This window comes from Branchiostoma lanceolatum, chromosome 4 (assembly GCF_035083965.1).
Source record: "Branchiostoma lanceolatum isolate klBraLanc5 chromosome 4, klBraLanc5.hap2, whole genome shotgun sequence".
NCBI classification, from domain to species: Eukaryota; Metazoa; Chordata; class Leptocardii; order Amphioxiformes; family Branchiostomatidae; genus Branchiostoma; species Branchiostoma lanceolatum.
Window position 1 is genome coordinate 12,717,291 of NC_089725.1, and position 18,761 is coordinate 12,736,051.

At 41.6% G+C, this 18,761-nt stretch overlaps 2 protein-coding genes and 1 long non-coding RNA gene across 4 annotated transcripts; all 3 read left to right on the forward strand.

Moving 5' to 3' along the window:
* Positions 1 to 906: 906 nt before the first annotated feature.
* On the forward strand, positions 907 to 6,171 carry LOC136432641 (transmembrane protein 91-like). Its single transcript, XM_066424065.1, has 4 exons — positions 907 to 1,152; positions 3,531 to 3,601; positions 4,186 to 4,317; positions 4,822 to 6,171. Exons 1-4 carry the CDS (start codon positions 1,137 to 1,139, stop codon positions 5,002 to 5,004), a joined length of 402 nt encoding a protein of 133 aa, XP_066280162.1. The 5' UTR covers positions 907 to 1,136; the 3' UTR covers positions 5,005 to 6,171.
* Positions 6,172 to 7,428: 1,257 nt separating this feature from the next.
* On the forward strand, positions 7,429 to 9,760 carry LOC136432106 (uncharacterized). The gene is made up of 3 exons (XR_010755450.1): positions 7,429 to 7,782; positions 8,450 to 8,581; positions 8,816 to 9,760. It is a non-coding gene; the product is annotated as an uncharacterized lncRNA (long non-coding RNA).
* A 726-nt stretch (positions 9,761 to 10,486) lies between these two features.
* On the forward strand, positions 10,487 to 18,055 carry LOC136432642 (retinol dehydrogenase 14-like). Of its 2 annotated transcripts, none has more exons than XM_066424067.1 (6): positions 10,487 to 10,625; positions 11,855 to 11,998; positions 14,811 to 15,002; positions 15,679 to 15,957; positions 16,357 to 16,573; positions 17,013 to 18,055. In XM_066424067.1, exons 1-6 carry the CDS (start codon positions 10,556 to 10,558, stop codon positions 17,110 to 17,112), a joined length of 1,002 nt encoding a protein of 333 aa, XP_066280164.1. In that variant the 5' UTR covers positions 10,487 to 10,555; the 3' UTR covers positions 17,113 to 18,055. The 2 variants fall into 2 exon arrangements, with proteins under 2 accessions (XP_066280164.1, XP_066280163.1); XM_066424066.1 differs by lacking the exon at positions 10,487 to 10,625 and adding an exon at positions 10,965 to 11,097.
* Positions 18,056 to 18,761: the final 706 nt, after the last annotated feature.

Sequence of the window (18,761 nt, forward strand, 5' to 3'; positions counted from 1 at the left end):
ATGTGCACTAAAGCTCCCTCATACACCCTTTAGGTCCCCCTTCCGATAGGACGATCGCAGCTTTTCCGAGTCGTGTCCAGACTGCAGAGTGCCGGGGCAGAGTGCGCAAACCACTGCACCACGTGGACGTGGACACGTAGACCACGCACTGTTTAACTGTCATGACTCGCTAGATGTCGCTTCATCAAATAGGTCGAAGTCAACCGTTCTGTGACAGGTGCCAACAAGTAGTTCACGTCAACCAATTGTATTACAGTCCGCTAGACGTCGCTTCATCAAAAATGTTCACGCGATTACGGCTCTGCAACGTAATTCCCGCGTCCACGTACCGTTTCATTCACGTTTTCACAGAACAGAGAAGCTGAGGAGACCTGTCTACCCCCTTTCATTTGAGTCTCTTGGTAGACTCAAATTGGCCTGCAGGTCACTTTTCTTGAGGTCATGAGGGAGGTCAATATCCTTTCGTCAAAGGAAAGAAAGATCAGTTACACGGTCCTTCTAACTAAGTAATTTGTCTCAAGAAAGGCATGAAACGATGTACAGAGGTACATCTGCGAGTGACGTGCAGCAAGAATGTTAAAGAGGGTTAATCTCCAAGCATCCGGCTCATTCTCCGTGTTTCACGCCTGTATCTTTCGACTAGCATAGATTCGTAGATGTAGGCGAATGCTAACAAAGTGCACTACTATACTAAAAACATGTAAAAGATGTTGCGAAAACAAACGTGAAACACTCGGAGAATCAGCCGAAACTTTTCATCTACTCGAAGATCAAAAGAGCGTCTCTAACCCAGAGTTCTTAGTTACACAGGATATCAGAGAACTTGACACCTGGTCGCTTTGCATGTCGGAGCAGGTCAATATGCATGCCCCCAGGTAAGACCACCAGCCAGCCATGACGTTTGCTTACCTGTTGCCAAGGTGCCGTGTGTAACTCTAGGTTTACCTTTTCGGATGCGCGGATCGTTCACAAAAGGCCCGCTGAAAGCGATATCCTCCCCCTGCCCAGAACCGCCAGTTACCTGTTTACCGACGGAAGGAAACTTGCTCGCTTAGATACAGCGTCTGTTGGTCTACTGCAACACACGTTTTCTTAACGTTGTATTGAAAAGAAGGTGATCGTCTGAGAGAAACAAGATGTCCGTCGCACCAGGTATGTTATCTCTTTTACTTAACGTTGTGCATTCAGCGTGACCACTCCAGTTCTATAGACTAGCGCTACGATAAGTGTGTACATGTCACACAGACATTAACGATAAAGGACATACATTCGATCAAGTGGTGGCCGTGTATTGTGAATCTTTAGAAACGTCGTATTCTGTGTTAGACATGTAAAAGACACCTGTTCTTGTAGTCTTTGACATACATGTATGGACATGTGTGCTTTCTTCGCTGTTGTCACTAGTTGAAAGCACCATGATAAATCTTGTTAGTGTTAAACTCGGAAATTGTAAGCCCAAAATGAAACACACACCATAATTAGAACATCTGTTATCGATCTGTAGCGATCTTGTGCTCTCACGACAACTGTTAGTTTATAAGATTATGGGTTTGTGTTAAGTATATATCGATATGTTCAGACATTTGAGTAAATGTAACGTCTAAAATGTCATCACCAAGACGACTTTTGTATGCATACAAAACACAACCAAGTAGTAATAAATCTTCTTTTCCGTACATCAGCAATTTCGTATAGTTTTGAAAGCATCTAGAGAGAAATGATGGCATTTTTTGACATGTCTGCTTTAAGAAGTAAAGACCCACGTCCGTCTGAAAATGAAACAGGCTTTCGTTTGTGAGGGGTGGGGAGGGGGAGGAAGTTGTTTATGGATGAAATACAAGGAGGCTTGCACAGGCTGTACAATTAAGGGTGCGGTCATAACAAATGTTTATGGGGAAATAAGAGCTTCAGCTATGGAATTCCTGAATAGAAGTGTATTGTGGGGTCGTTTTCTTTCTTGTCGTTTGATATGAGGCATGTTATATTGCTGTGTGTGACACATATATATATATATATATATATGATACAAGAAATTGTTCTGTCAGTTTGAGAAAGACCTTGCCCCAGTCACAGTTTGTCTCGCAAATTTGCCAAGCGACAGGTCTTTTTTCAAATATTTGCCAAGTCCCCTGCTTAGTGGTTCAACTTTCGTTGTGACAGAAATACCGCAAGTCTACCGTGACTCTGTTGTTTATCGGTCTCCTAGCGACAGAGACACCTCGTTTCATATTGCAGGGATCTTCATTCAGTCACAAGGGAAAGAGCAAAGACCGTGACAATGGGTGCATGTGTGGGTACACATGAGGAAGTGTGTACGTGTAGTTGAGAGCGAATACTATTGACATTTGTCCCTAACTAGTGGAATGAATAGAAGGGTTTGCCGTGTCATTAACGGTGACATTATATTCTTGGAATATAAAACCTCCTTGCTTTCATTGAATGATTAGAAAAGCGTGGAGTAGTCATGTTGTTTATAGAACACCCCCGGGACGAGCTTGTACCAGGAATAGATCATGCACCTGCACTAGACGAGAAAAAGTTGTACATGAGCTATACTGTGTGCGTAAAAACGGCCTAGTTTTCGGGAGAACAGAAAAAACTTTTCCCTACCCCGTTTGGACGTACCGGTTCAGTTATACCTACGTTGCACTGAGACGGGAACCTTTGAGCGACCGAAAGACGCATTGGTAGTTCAAAGGAATTTCATTGATAAAGAAATGTATTTTGTAAGTTTTTTTCTTCCAATCATACTTTGACATTGAGAATCACATTCAGTTGATAAAGTCATGGATCCTATAAATCTAGCCTTGGTCGCTGAACGCGTACGGTCAACACCCGGTGTACGTGAAAAGAAGTACTTATAAGATTTGTCGTTCGGTCTTCAGTCCGAGTACATTCCATGTATATCTTCTTCTGTTTGTCCATAGCAACGAGACATACACGTCTACACGTCTGCCTGATTAAAAGCAATTCACGGGGAAGCTAGTATACTGCACATGTACTTGCACACTGAACAGCTAGCGGCTACAATTTTCAAATGTCAAGTTTAGCGAGCAAGGAAAAAGATGTACAGAAATGCGTCAGTTTGCCCCACTCCCGTCCATTCTCTGCAATGCATTCAGTTTTCCTAGGCCAAATCCAAAGAAGACGTAAAGGACATACAAAAAACTGATATAAAGTAAGGATTTGAGGACTAACTATCGGGCTTTAATAGAATGATAATCTTAATTAACATGATATATGCAAGGAGGTTTTATAGAAAACCTCCTTGATATATGACATCAATGTGTATTTGTGGCACATTTATGTATCCTCTAGCTACCCAATCTTTTGAATTTTTTTTTTAGTCTCTGTGATATTGTTCTTCAGCTCATGCTGTGTTTTGAGTAGTATACTCCTCGATGATTGAACACTGAGTGTGTATCATCAAATCATTATCATTATCACAATTATTATGTGATACCTCAATGTGGTTTGTACTCTTCATACAGAACCATGACTGTAACGTCTGCCCCCATTTTGTTTTTCAGGATACGCCCAGCCCGGATACGGCCAACCCGTATACGCCCAGCCCGGAATGCAGCAGCAGTCGACCGTTGTGGTGAGCCAATTTCCAATCCATCTCTCCAAAAAAAGTCGTACAAAAACTCTTTCTCTGATATCCTATGCAGTTCAAACAATACTGTTGCATCGTGTATGTTTCCTGTGAGATTTTATGCTGCATTCCTGTCCCTTTTAAGACAGAAAAATGAAAAGGTATCGATGTACAAGTATTTGTTATTCGCCGATCTGTGGATGGTTATACATGTAGTCGTAGCTCAGTGCAGTTGCAAACTGAAAAACAAAAGTTGTCATTACTTTGCGTCAAATCGAATTGTCCTTTTATTCCCTTTTTCCCTCATATTTTCGGGTTAACAAAATGACGAAATGATGTTTGTTTGTAGATAAACCTTGATGAAAAGAATGTAAAGAAAATGTAAAGAAGAAGTTATTTAAACTGTAGACAACAGCCATGGAGATATTTTAAACAATAAACAATAAACAGCCATCGAAATCCTCATATCAAGAGGAAACGACACTGCCATATTGGAGGCTTGCTTTCTACGAAGCTAGTTTTGAACTGAAATGCCCTGTGTAGCGGACAAGTCAGTAAGAACGTGTTGTGCTTTTCCCTGCTCCATCCAGGTTGGCGGCGCCCCGCAGCCAATGATCATTGTCCAGGAGTCCAAACCGGACAGCCATGTCTGCATGGCCGTCTTCACCTGCCTCTGCTGCTTCTGGCCGCTCGGACTCGCATCCTTGGTCTTTGCTTGCATGGTCAGTATGTCATGTCTTATCTTCGCTAAGAAGGTCGATTTCTCGCTTTGTTGTTGTTGTTGTTGTTGTTTTGCGGCGTTTGTGTGTGATTGCCATTGGTCAGCATGACTTAAAAATGTATAGCCAATGGATTGTTATGTAATTTAGTATGCTGTTTCTGCTTTATACCTATTAGTGCAGCAGCAGAAAGTGGTTTTGCTATCTCGTGTTCTGGACATAACATGGTCACGATGTTCAGGTGGTAGATGTAGCTCTTCTGCTCGGGAAGAAGTGAAATAAGTTTAGTCTTGATAGCGGTCGTCGTTAGAACTGCAGGGGCATTTCAGTTCAAGACTTTGAAACAAGCTAAGTCAAAAAGGAAGGAACGGATTGTTTGTATATTGGAATGTATATATTTCACCTTTACTGTACAACTACAGTGCATAACATTTTGTGAATCGACGAGAGAGCAAGTTACAATGCTAAGTTAATGACAGACCGTTCTGTTCTCTTCACGCACGTCAGGTGGATTCTCGATGGGAGTCAGGTGACAGAGAGGGCGCGAAGTCTGCCTCCAGGACCGCCTCCACCCTCTGGAAGATCGCCTTGGGTCTCGGCCTAGCCGCGATCATCATCGTGGTCATCATTGTGCCGGTGTACTTCTTTATCATCCTACCCGCCCAAATTACCGCTGCACTCAGTGGGTAAACCCAGCCCAAATTTCCCAATGGGGTGACTCGAAAATTTCGGAGAGGCCACACCGATTTCATTGTAAGGATGACATCCTATGGGCACCCCAAAACTGATGCGAGCTTGCGAATATAAAAAGAAGCTGGAACAAAAAAAAGTTGCCATCATTATGAAATCTATGTGACCAGGAAGGTTGAATAAATGACTAAACACGAAGAGTATGGTGTACCAAACAGTGAATTCTTTATTTTTGTGCTTTCATATCTTCTTCTTTGACTTTGGAAGGCTTCGCTTGGGGTTACAGTGCATTTTCAGCTTACTTGTTGCATATGGTAGAAAAATGAATTCCACCGTCTTTTTTGGCATGCTCGAAACAAACCTTACAGTACGGTTGGGAACGTTTGGGAGGGGAGGGCGAAAATTGATGCGCGCTGATGTCATCCATATGATCAAGATAGTCTGGCCTAATATAGCATTAAAACAGGATTTCAACATTGATAGCAACGGCTCACTATACATTATTGAACATACAACAATTGAGGTCACTTGAAACCATGTAAATGGATTATCCAAGATGGTCGCCATGGAAACATTCCTTTTCACCACTTAAGAGTTCTTCAAAGAAGGACAAAAATCACACGTTTGCAAATTGTTGTGATGCTAATACTGGGCATTGGATACATAGTTGAATGGCCATTTTGCCGATATGAAGTTTTTGCTGATATTTTTACACACAAGTGGCTTTGTTGATTGCAGATAGTGATTTGTATATTGAGTGTTGTGATGATTATAAGTATATAACTAATGTCGGTTTTATACAAGATGTACCATCACTATACAATGCGTATTGATTGTATGCCAGGTAGAGAGTATACCCTCTATCCACATTATAAAACATTTGCCGCAAAATACGTATCATTGGAATGTACAAAGAAAACACCATTGGAAAATCTGGAAAGTTGTTGTGGATTATCTGGCATTCACTTCTCTTTGCGTGTTGTGAAACTACTAACTACATTCTCAAATGACAATACATGTATATATAATAGTTCTCTTGTAAACTATGTGTGAGTGAAAGAAATCGAGTTATCGAAATAACTTAAATGTCAAATAGCTACTCGACTATCTAAATGTTCTTTTCTATTATATATTCGTTGCTAATAAATATCTTTCTTAAGAAAACAACAGAGTTTGACAATTTTGTGGCAACGTTTGTCTATTTACCCTTCCACATGTTGTGCTATGTTATTGCACAATTCTACCATAGTTATCTTATTTAATGATAATAATCAACAAATTCGCTCGAATGCTAATTGCAAGTAATTGGGGAAAATGACGAGCAATAAAACATATGACCATTGTAGTTTAGATGATAACTCTAAATCTTAACTTGCTAATTCTTTTTTTTAAACCGTGAAATTTGTTCCATTTTTCATGTAGGTTTGGATGATTTTGTGAATTCTAAGACAGTAAAGATTTTTTGGAACACCGAAACATTCTATCAAAGTTAACAAAAAAATTCATCACAAATATTACCTCCCCCATACATAATGAACGGCTGAACCTGAGAGTGCCTTTATTGTAATAAAGGCACATTTGGGGTACTTTTATGGCATTATGGCGTCATAGCCGATATGGAATGGAGGCTATATGATAATTTACTATAAGAGACATCTAAAAACTCTTACTAGTGAATAGCACCCCTTTATCCCATTAATTTATTATAAGAAAATAACCAAGTATATAATCAACTTAGTCGGGAGTGTAGTCCGGCCGGGACCCGAAGCCACAAATTTGTCCCGGTGGACTGCCGGGTACCGGGGGATACCTCCCGGTGCTCTCACGATTAGCTCACGGCGTCTATTTGTTAGCGGGTCCCACGTTGATTTTCAGCCCGGGTTAAAATGATTCGGGGTCCCAGCCGGGCCCAAAAATAGCCCGGCAGCCGTAGGGTGTCCCCCGGGGCCACGTAGGGTTTACGCCCGAAAGTGCACAAAAACACCCCGTGAATTACCCGACAGAGCCCTTTGTTCCAATTGGGATCTAAGCATTACTCACGTAAAGCCGGTGCCACAGTTCCAAACGTTGCAAACGTAGAGAGGGCCGACTTATCAGTCACATGTCTACAGGGATAAAGCATGTTGCAATCAGTACCAATTTTTAACGTGGTGTTCTATGAGCGCCTTGCACTAAAAAAAAAAAAAAACACTTAGCTGTATTTTGCTGAGCTGCTCCTAAGAAAATCAGTAGAATTTATAGTCGATTGATTCCCCAAATATATTCATCTGTGTGTCACACTGTGAGAAATATGCGATACGCGGCTAAATGTGGTATCAATATATATCTCGCTCAACGTATGCGTAAGTCAAGGACTCTTAACACGCAAGTACCCCCCTCCCCCCCCCCCCCCCCGTCCATTTGGATATGTGCTGTTTGTTTGGACCGCTATCGAAGCGGCCACATGGTCTGGAACATGAGCTCCTTCCTTAGTCTCGTCAAGGACATCCTATAGAATGTCCTTGTTCTCGTCAAACAAACACCGTGAGCTGTGTGGTTGACAAATCGTGACATACATGATACATCCCTACTTTTTAACAGCAGGATTGACGATGTTTTATAATTACGGATAACTTGGGCTAACTGGGCGAACTGAGGGGAGCAAACACGTGCACGTGACTATGCTTCCAGCGAGGTCTAGACTTTGGACCCTATTGAACGTTGATGTTTATAGCACGGCTGCCAGACGACAACAATCGCTACCGCCATTTTGGGTCACCGTAAACTCTGGTGCCACAGGTAACGTTATTTTGAACATTCTCTTTCCCTGGTTTCGGTGCAAACAAAGTCGGTTCGCGGTTAAATCGACATTAACAGCTGTTGAAATAAGTGTTGTTAGAATAAACTCTACTGTACATGTGTGTTACGTGACGGCGAATAGTTGCCCGGTCAATGTTAGTTGATTAACGACTTTGCCAGGGGCGTACTTTGCACCTCTGCTTTTTGAACTGAAAGGGGTTCAGCATATCAAACCGAACCAGTACTGTTTAAAATACATGCGCTAATGTTCTCAGACACTGAGATTAGACAATAGACTCTAGGCCATTACATTCACGTTTATTTGCGCACAGACTGCGTCTACAGTTGAGTTTCAAGATAAAACACAACGATATCTTGGAAGTTGTAACAGTCTTGTCTTAGGAGTAACGTTACTTACGTAAGCAGCAAAAAAACAGCATCGTGCAATGTATACTTTTAAGCCAAGAAGTAAGAATGTGACCCTACGCCACTTAATTTCATCTAGTCTCTATCCTCCCATGAATTTGAAGAATGATAATAATAATGAATGAATGAATGAATGAATGAAAGACCTTTATTTCACATTTATGCTCTGATGAGCTAAGTACAGGTCATAGTGACAAACAGAAGAATAGTTACAGTGGTAACAGATAATCTCATGTTGCAGGATCAATGGATGACAAGGCTGTTCAAAAACCGTCATTTCCGCCCCAGCCAGCAGTGAAGACATCGTTCAACGAGAAAGACCGATCTATCTGTGCAACGTACAGTCCCCAGCCGTGGGATTTTGATCACACAGGTAACAAAATATTTGTGATACAATAACCACCTGCTATTGACGGACGTATATATGCAAACAATCGACTATTTTTATCCTGTAAAAAATGTGATTGATTGATTGATTGATTGATGTTAAATATCCACTGTTCCAAGTTTAGCTATAGCGTCATTCAACATCAGTCACGGTTTATTTTGGTAGCAAACAGTGTTTCTATACATATTGAAAGTATTTCTTGTTAATCCTACATCGTAGGTGCTGTTCCAATCTGGAAATTTCTGCAACTTACCAGTCTACAATGGATGGACATGCATCGTCACTGGTTTACACCTCCTACAGGCGGACCACCGTTCGCAGACCTGTTCTTTGGACGGTGCTTGCTCCTTGAGTTTTCTCGCTCATTTCACGACCAAGTGTTCCCCGGCTGTTCCTTACCTTACTCCATGAGAATCTGTAAGATAGGAAAGACGTCCATAGTCTTCAAGCAGCAGATATTTGACACCAGCGGTAAACAGGTCATAGCGGAAGACTATAAGCACTGTGTTAGTGCGTCGTCCAAAACGCGTCGTCCGGAGGGAGCCCTGGGCAGCTTGGCTGGCACAGCGATATCCCGACTTGTGTTCCGCTCCTCCCGTAGAAACCGTGCAACCGTTCGGGCCCCTCGCGGCGGAGCCATCGTTTGTTTACACCGTGAAAGTGGCCCCAAACGACACGGAGTTATACAGACACGTTGGTAACTATCAGTACGTGCGATACTGCTGCGATTGTGTGTCATTTGGGGCAGAGAAGGGTGCGTATTCCATCATCACAGGAGACATGGCTCAGTACAAGATAAAACGTGTCGAGACGCTCCACAAAGGGGAAGCTAGAGCAGGAGATGTGCTGACTGTGTCGTCTTGGGAGGATCCTGAGCATACCAACTTGATCAAATTCCAGATAAGAAAGGGAGAAGACAACATTGCACAGTGTACGCTGAAGTTTTTCACCTCAAAAAGTAAAATGTAAAGCTGCATAGACTGGAACACTTTTGTAACATGCATATGTCCATTTTGCCTGACATGTGCTCAACCAACTCTCAGCTAATGGCGTAAATGTTTTCTTTATTAGGTAAAGCCGATTCTCTGATTGGCTGACAGCTAGTTGGAAACCACGCCCATAAAAATGTAAAACTCAGCCCAGTTTAGCAGAGTCCCACAAGGTATATATATTTCATAGACGAAGCTCTGTATAGGAGAATGCACCACCGTAGCATATCGTGTAGAAAGGTATAAGAAGATATAGCAGAGCTAGACGGCTTTATCATCTGTCTGTGGTGAATTATAACAGTGTAAATTTTCATAAAAAATGATAGGTGTTTTTCTCCCACCTATGCTACATTTCTATGGAAGTTTCCATCCCTCTTTGATATTTTTCATAGTTGACAATTTATTACAGCCATGCTAGACATACAAAGCCACTCTGGCGATCTTCCTATATAATGTTAGCGCCCATGCTAGTATTACTATTATAGTATATAGTGATGTGCGGATTGGTATTCAGTGTGCCACATAAAGCTGAAGTTCCAATAAACATCGCTAGAGGGTCCAACATTTACAAACTTCTCACTCGGACGCACGCTTGGGGCTACTTGCTACACCCGTCTTTTCTGTGGTCGCTTTTTCCGGATAGAATCAACAGGTAGCAAGAAATTACCCTAAAAATACATTGCACCTAGCGAGACTTCAGCCTCCCTTGTTGCACTACTTAAGACAAAATTCTTCGTCGTTTCAAGGAGGTTAAAAAGTCGTTTACGACATTCATTACACCACAGTTCACGCATTAACTATCAGCACTGCCGCCAACACAATAAACACTGTACAGATTCGCTGACCTTTTTGCCTTTTAATTCATGCTTGAGTTATCGCTGATAATGTTTATCTGAGGGCAACGGTTGGACACAGATGGCGCCTTGGGCAAAAACGTCACCTTCTTCTAGAAGTTCTGCCGTCAGACGACATGGCGACAGCTGACCTGGCTGAAAAGACCCAATACCACGTTCTAAGTCTATGTGCGGGTATGGTGGCCGGTATGTATACATGTACATCTCTGATATTATTCTTCATAGCATTTATGCTTTTATTTGTTGTCATCCAAGCCGCTCACTAGTTACAGTGAATAAGACTTTAATTTTAGGGTGATAAACAATTTGCATTACATTACTGTAACAACTTATTACAAACCGATCACCTCACAACCTAGTACCTGCGACTTAGATATATTTGTGGCTTTTAAAACCTTTCATCCGATTTTCCACAATAACCGGCATTACACTTCACAAAGCAGAATTTAAACTAACTCAATTAGACGGCTCAAATTGAGGCAGGAAAGGGATGTGTCGTGTCAGTCATGATTATGCAGGTCGCCAGAGGTCATACCACCTACACAAGAATGCATATAAATGACACACACAAAGATGGCGGCTGACAATGGCTTCGCTGTTTTTTTCGTCCAGTTTGTACTCAATAACTTCCCTCTCGTAGTGTTTGCAGTCGTCGCAGGTGAGTTCTAGCATGCTGTTTGAGCTTTGTAGTCCCCAACAGCGAGTCCATGTTCAAATTCTCTACATTTCTGCTCTTTTGATCCCCTGTTTTTGTGTCTGACTCGGTTTTTAGCCTGAGGTGTCACGCCCGCCACGGTTTGTTTATAAGAACACGCTGTGTTGCTCCTGAATGGTGTAGAGTTACTCAGAGTAACGTACAGTCTTTATCAGACTACCTAGATTGCTGGAAATGGTAGAAATTATTCAAAACGAATTAATGATACGCCCGAGAACTTTGCCGCCTAGAGTTACAGGAACCAACACTATTTGGCCAATGTGTATTATTTCCAGCATGCTAGCAAACTAGGGAGTCCAGGAGAGACCAAGGAGGTTATTTCAACCTCCTTGGGGAGAGCTATTTATCATAACTTTGGTGGTACATTTCTGGTGAGTTACAGTGTCACAGATTTTCTATACAACTCCTGACGATGAGGAAATTTGTTTAAGTTGTATCATACGATAAAACCGGAAACGATTAAGGGACAAACCATGAATGGTATACTATAAGCGAAAACCTCTCTGTACCCGTTCACCAGTCTCTTGTAGAAATGTTATGTTTTGTATTTTACATCAAGGAGGCCTTTTTCTTGTTTATATCATTGTTGTGAACACGACTTCAGTGTTTTGTTTTATGTATTCCTGGTGAAACCCTCAACGATGGTTTCTGACCCGTCCCTAAGAATGTACGCCGTCTGTTTTCTTTCAAAATTCACTAGGCGTTGGCTTCTACTTCTTGAGACGGTACAGTAGCAGCGATGGTGGGCATGACAACGGAGACAGACTCGATGGAAAAACGGTCATCATCACAGGAGCTAACGCCGGTATTGGGAAGGAAACCGCGCGTGCTTTGGCAGCAAAAGGTAATGTGCGCCTATCACTGATATTGTCTCTGTCAGTTATCAAGGGGGCCTGTATGCCCTTTTACGTACAGCGTAATCAGTCGTTTTGATTCTATGTAATTCGTAGCCTATTTGCATAGATGACGACAGAGATTCGTCAGCTATAATAGCCTTCTTTGCAGGCCTTCGCCGGCGCTATTTGTTCTTTTTTTTTGGGGGGGGGGGGGATAGGGGGGCACTGATTCGCGATTTTCAACTGAATTCACGGGCAGCAATACGATTTCTCCAGCCAAGGACCCTGGACCCGATAAGTTGAAAATCGCGAATCAGCGCTCCCCATACAAAGAAACGCCGACGCTACCCAGAAGGCCTGCAAAGGAGGCTAAGATAATAATAGGATTGGATACCAGGCTACCTAATTCGTAGTCTGACTAATCTAATTACGAGCGATCGCGATGATGACTCACGGGGACGCACTGTCAGGCAGAAACCAGGTGGTGTACAAAATCTCAATTTACATATTGATCAATACTTTGATCTTCTAATTTGAATATTCATTAGTATTCTAATCTGCTGGCGTCCTGGTAGGCAATACTCCGGATGTAAACAAAAACAGTGATCGTTCGTTAAAGTAAAGGCAACCGTGATGTTCAATCTAACGCAAGACGTAGCCGCTGCCTTTCTACATTTAGCATTGATAGAGTAAGTCACCACCCACACCCATGCAAGCCCCAATATAATAGATCTTTTTTTTTTGTTCTAAACGTAGAGCACGTCTTGGACATGTCATGAGCACGTCATGGCCAGTAGGTTTTTCGTTTGGAAAGGGAAAAAGAGTTGGATAACACAAGGAGGTTAAATATAGAGTCTGTATAAACTACGCACAAAAAGTTCGGAAACTTAACTTTGGTCGATCATATCTCTGTTGTTTCTTGATCAATTTCAATGATTTATATATCATTGAAAAGCTTTTATGATTTTCTTTCCCATGATACTTAACTTAGTATTGTTGTAAATTAATACAACGAGCACCAGACCTGCTTATGCGAGCGAGTCTCATAAAAAAAGTGCCCAAATTACCCTACTAATTGTAAAACGCTCAATTCAGTATTTTGTCTTCTGCTGGTAGCACGTGGCTTTTGTACGAGGGTGATGTGAAACTTGAATCAACAAAACACATTAATATGAAAGCCAAGGGTAGTCTTCATCCAAAGAAAAAATGCGTAAAGAAGCCTCAATTATGATGAGGGTGGCTTGATACTGACTACACAGCCCGGCACATCCTCCTCATGCTTGTCACCAGTTTTGGTACACGGCCCCTGGCTATTCTTCCACAAGGAGTCGTCGCAGATCGACCAGTGTCGTTCTGTTGATTACAACTGCATGCACAGCTTGCCCAAGCTGATCAGTGATCACAGAGTCTGAGACTGTGTTCAATTTGTGTTAAGATCTGGGCTGCAGGAGGGCATTCTATCCTCTGTATTCCTGCATAGGTACTGGAGGTGGTCTGAAATGACTCTCACAGACTCATTCTGTATGGACGTGCACTATCATCTTGCAGAATGGCACCCAGTCTCATAATCATATTGCAGAGATAAGGATCTTGGAAATGTGACTGGATCGAGAAAGGTGTCTCTATATCGACACATCGAAGTTGCTTAGGATGATTAGCCTGTTTTTTTCCGCTGGCAGTTAGCGTTGTACTGCCTCACACTATAACACTGACCCCAACAAACAGTCAGTCTATCTGTGGAACAGTCAGCATAGGGTTCTCCTCGCCGCCCCAACACTTTAATTTACCCATCCAACAGTCGAAATAAACCTTCTCTTATCTGTAGCTGTGAACATAACATTCCACCATTCACGATTTGGACGACACCACCACTAATGGGTTTGGCGCTGCGCTAGGTGTTTGACACTATTATGGAAATTTGGGCACTTTTTTTCTACAACCCACTCGCGTAAGCAGGCCTGGTGCTCGCTCCATTAGATTGCAATTATAATGAGTAGGGTATCATAGGAAAGGAAATTACACAGGCTTTCCAACGATATATAATACATTGAAATTGATAAAAAAACAATGGAAATATGATCAATCAAAGTAAAGTTTCCAAACTTTTTGTGCGTAGTTTATTTAACCTCCTTGGATAACAGGTGTTCTTACATGTAGTAACAGTGTTTGACGACCGTTTGTATTACCTCGTTTCTGTCCATAACGTACGGTATGCACATATTTGCCTACATACCGGCCATTTGAATTATGTTTGCGTAACATTCTAGTAGCTAGCGTTCAGGCACAGTGGTTTATGAAATGTTTACCAAACTGAAATGGGACCCCTCAAGATACAAATACCCGGGTAGCACACGTTTACATTAAAATTTGAGCGTTTGATAATCATTAACGATAATGGTACTAAATTCTAATTATCATATCGCGTCCACGCTTGCGGAATATCGAAAAAAATGGCTTCCTGAGATATTACTAAACGTGCGGCTTTATATGAACTTGATATAATTTTTGTCGTATTGTTGGTTGACAACCGTTGAGTTCATTAAAGAGTTTTGTTCTTATAATTCTATGACGTATCTAGAATATCAACATCTTGCTATAAAGACGATGTTTGGCTATCAGCTGTGTGTAGCTGAAATATTGACATTTTTAAAGTCCATTTATGGCTTCTAGCAACGGATGTAACACTAATAGTAGCACCTTGCTATGTAGATCCATTTATATATGGCTACTAGTCTCACAAATATCGACACCTTACTATAGAGATTTCTTTTATGGATAATAGTAAAAAAAGAATCGTTACTTATTTCACACGCCGAACAGGGGCCCGAGTCATCCTGGCTTGCAGGGACACCACTAAAGCGGAAGCAGCTGCGAACGACATCCGGGAAACGACCGGAAACGGAAATGTCGTCGTGGAGGAGTTAAACTTGGCGTCTCTCGCCTCCGTCCGCAAGTTTGCCACAAGAATCAAGAAGAGAGAAACGAGTCTGGACATTTTGATTAACAACGCAGGTTTGGAAATTTAGATATCGTTTTTTTATCATAGGTTTTATGATTATATCCTTGCAATAAACACACAAATATGTCAGGTACCATGAAACATGACAAGCGCAAGGCTCCAGGCCTCACGTTAACTGTCACTAAATCCCGCAATTTGCCCCACCTTATTCTAACATAGATGTTACAGCATTACTTGTGTTAGTATTTATTGCTTAGTAAGTGCAAATTTTAAGATTAATTTTGTATTTTCATTTTGTAGTTTGTAGTTGACCGTACAAAGGTCGCTGTATTTTTGTTCTGTCCAGAAAAATTTATTTCTTAACTGTGACTTCCCAGAAATACCGCTACCACATGTATGATGACTTTGGTGACAATGTTGTTTGCCTGATACTGAAACGACAGTTGCTTTCAAATGCCTGAAAGTATGGAAAGACACAGTCAAGAACTGTAGCTCTAAAGTCACATTTATAGAATTCACCTGGCTACAACCATGCTAGCATTTACTTCATACTTCGTGTTCAACTTCAAATTGTCCTTCTTAGAATCCTTCAAAAGATACACATGCTGCGATAATATTGTTCATGACGAAGTTTGATCTATACTTCAATACATAGCAAATATTGCTCACCTCAAATTTTACAATGTTAATATTGTTCGTTAACTTTCAATTTTTCATACCTCATTCCAGGAGTGAGCGCGTGTCCCAAATGGGTGACGGAAGACGGTTTTGAGAGACAGTTTGCAACAAACCACCTGGGTCACTTCCTCCTCACTAACGTGCTGCTGGACCTGCTGAAGAAGTCCGCGCCCAGCCGGGTCGTCATCGTGTCTGCCGTCTTGTACAAGAGAGGAAAGATCAACTTTGACGACATCAATTCCGAAAAGTCGTACAGTCCGCATGGGGCGTACTGCCAGTCCATGTTAGCGGTCGTGCTGTTCATGAGAGAGTTGGCCAGGAGACTGGAAGGTAGGAAAACATGTGTCTTTTACCCAGATGAAGTAGAATTTCCCCACATTGCGCTGTGTACAATGACAATGGTAGCGTCACTCTTTTTGTAAGTTATAGTATGATATTAATCATGAGCAATAAACAAGTCAGCAGAAGCTACACTTAATTTGCAATTTTAGATTCTCTTTTTCAATGCATATCATATTTTTAGATCCAAGCCAAAAGAAATACGAAATACCAAGAAGCGTAATTTAAGACAGTGTTTTGTAAGTTTAATGTTCACGTGTCCGGCCAAAGTTGAAGCGAGCTCTTACAACTGAAAATAGGTGCGCTAAGCATCAGCAGTATTAAGCTGTCATTCATTTGTACAAGGAAAGCAAACCATTCAAGCATTAATTTGAATTTGACGACCGTTAGGTACTGGTGTCACGGCTAACGCCCTCCACCCGGGAGTCGTTAGTACTGAGCTGTCCCGTAACTTCTCCACCACGTTGGGCTGGATCATGCTGCTGCTGGGTCCGTTCTTCACCGCCTGGGTCCACCTGTTCGCCAAGACCGCCAAACAAGGAGCACAGACCAGCATACACCTCGCCGTGGACAAAGAACTGGAGACGACGTCCGGTGTTTACTTCAGGTGAGGTGGTTTTACGACAGTACGTTTGTTTCACCGCCAGGTTACGACAACACTACAAGCAGGATGACTCTGTCAGCAATGGAAAAATCTGCACTGCTGACAAGATCATACTGTCAGCAGTGCAGATTCTTCTACTGATCATCCTGTCAGCAGTGCAATTTTTCTACTGCCGACAGGATCATCCTGCCAATAGCCACTTCCTATATATATGAATCGTACACTTCGTTCTCAATCTTTCATTAGGATGACATTTATTCTTGTAAATTACGTTTTCGTAACTTTTTTTCCGTTCTACCCTCCATGATCATTACTTAAAAGAGAGACACTCCGTTTACGTTTTGGTTGTATTTTATAAGGCAAAGATCACAAGACTAGGAAATAGATAACCTTTTGCAGTGGTATGTACATTAATTATCTTATCATTTCTCTTTCTCCGTAGTGACTGCAAGCCGCATGAATTAGCTCCAGTTGGCAAGGATGACGTCACGGCCAAGAAACTCTGGCAGATCAGTGAAGAAATGGTCGGGCTGAGTGGATAACCTACTGGAAAAAATAGATGATTAGTGAAGATACGTATAATGGTATATGTTAAGTACACGAAGGTATATCAAAGAAACCAAAGAATGAAAGACATTTGACATATGTATCTAAGAAAGTGTTGCAACACATCAAAAAGCGCAATGCAATATGCATATGGTCTTACAGATGTCACTATGGGGGGGGGGGGGTAAAAGTACCCAGGGAATTAAAATTACTAAATTTACATGTAAACAGTCCATGCTTACTTCTGTCTGATGCAAAGATGGTAAGCAGATAGGTTCTTTTTTTATTATGCAGTTCGATGCCAGTTACATAGATAGAGTATTAACAGAATAACTGTAGATGTCATCTTTAGATTATGCTCTTCTTCTCCACAACAAGTATATGATAGCACACCATAATGCTAAAAATTTGGGCAATGACTCATACTGGAAACTGATGAATACTGAAAAGTAGCCTACCAAATATTTTTACACTATAAACCACTAAATCACAAAAATCTTTCGATTGTTTTTCAAAAGAAACCATCCAAAAATATAAATGGCCTTATATTTTTATCGTCGCCCAGAAATATAACCTTTTTCACGAGTTTTCGTAATTTGCTATACAATATGGTGCTAGTTTTACTGTCACCACTCCTGACAGTGCCGCCATGTTTCGAGCTAGATTTTGAGCTGTTGAGATTTTGCGGCTTTAATGGAGGGTGCAGTGTGTTTAAGTCGTACGTAGATGTATGAGTCGACATCGCATTGCACCATAAACCAGTGCCGGTTGTCTGAACATTGCGTTTTGACCATTGATCAATATTGCAATATAGAGTGATGGTGTTTTGGGATTTTACATCGTCCATGCACAACTTAAACCTTTGGTCTCAGTCGGTAAAACCAGAAAAAAATGTTGTTATGATCTTATGAATATAACGTTCCATACTGTTCCATTCAACCTGGTGTTAGGTTATATCATCCTTTGTTACATGTTACATTAACATCACGTCGTGTTGTGTACATGACTACATGTGCAATCTGGTCGGGAACTTATCAAATACAAGTTTATCCGACGTTGTCAAGCTAATTTGATAAAACCGTTTGGGAGCCCACTTGACTTATGTTCAGCGGGAACAGAGATGCATGCACTGTGGTATCGCATTCGAATCGTTAATTTCGTTATTTCAGGTCAGTTTAATCCTGACATAGACTCTCCAAGGACCATGTTTTGGGTATTTTGTATAGCTTTATGAATTACGTGCAAAACAAGTAAGTTTGCATGGCGAATGTTTAATATATGTTCTTGTTTGATGATTCGGTTCCGACTACGCATGTGCAATGTCAAAGGTAAAGGCCCCTGAGACGTAAACAAAACCCGTCGGGGCGTTGTTATGTAAATCTAGACAATGTGGTGACCAGAACTGTTTACAAGCCGGGGGCCTTCACCTTTGACATTGCACATGCGTAATCGGAACCGCGAATGGGCTTACTCTGAGCTTCTTGAGGACGCTTGGAATGCACCAATGCTAAAAACAAATAGGGGTAGCTTCCAGAGATCGTTCCACGTGTTCGGGTTTGCAAAGTGTCAAGCTCACAGTCGAACGGCATTTGAAGAACAGAAAAGTTTTTGTGAGGGGACAAAGATTTATCTCCGCAATTTCGCA

Bases quoted from the DNA above. Each gene is read 5' to 3' on its own strand.
- LOC136432642 (XM_066424066.1), top strand. From the start codon at position 10,998: ATGACACACACAAAGATGGCGGCTGACAATGGCTTCGCTGTTTTTTTC. The intron at 11,999-14,810 runs GTAATGTGCGCC...CACGCCGAACAG, and splicing joins GCGTGCTTTGGCAGCAAAAG to GGGCCCGAGTCATCCTGGCT. The intron at 16,574-17,012 runs GTGAGGTGGTTT...CTTTCTCCGTAG, and splicing joins ACGTCCGGTGTTTACTTCAG to TGACTGCAAGCCGCATGAAT.
- LOC136432641 (XM_066424065.1), top strand. The intron at 3,602-4,185 runs GTGAGCCAATTT...TGCTCCATCCAG, and splicing joins AGCAGCAGTCGACCGTTGTG to GTTGGCGGCGCCCCGCAGCC. The intron at 4,318-4,821 runs GTCAGTATGTCA...CACGCACGTCAG, and splicing joins CCTTGGTCTTTGCTTGCATG to GTGGATTCTCGATGGGAGTC.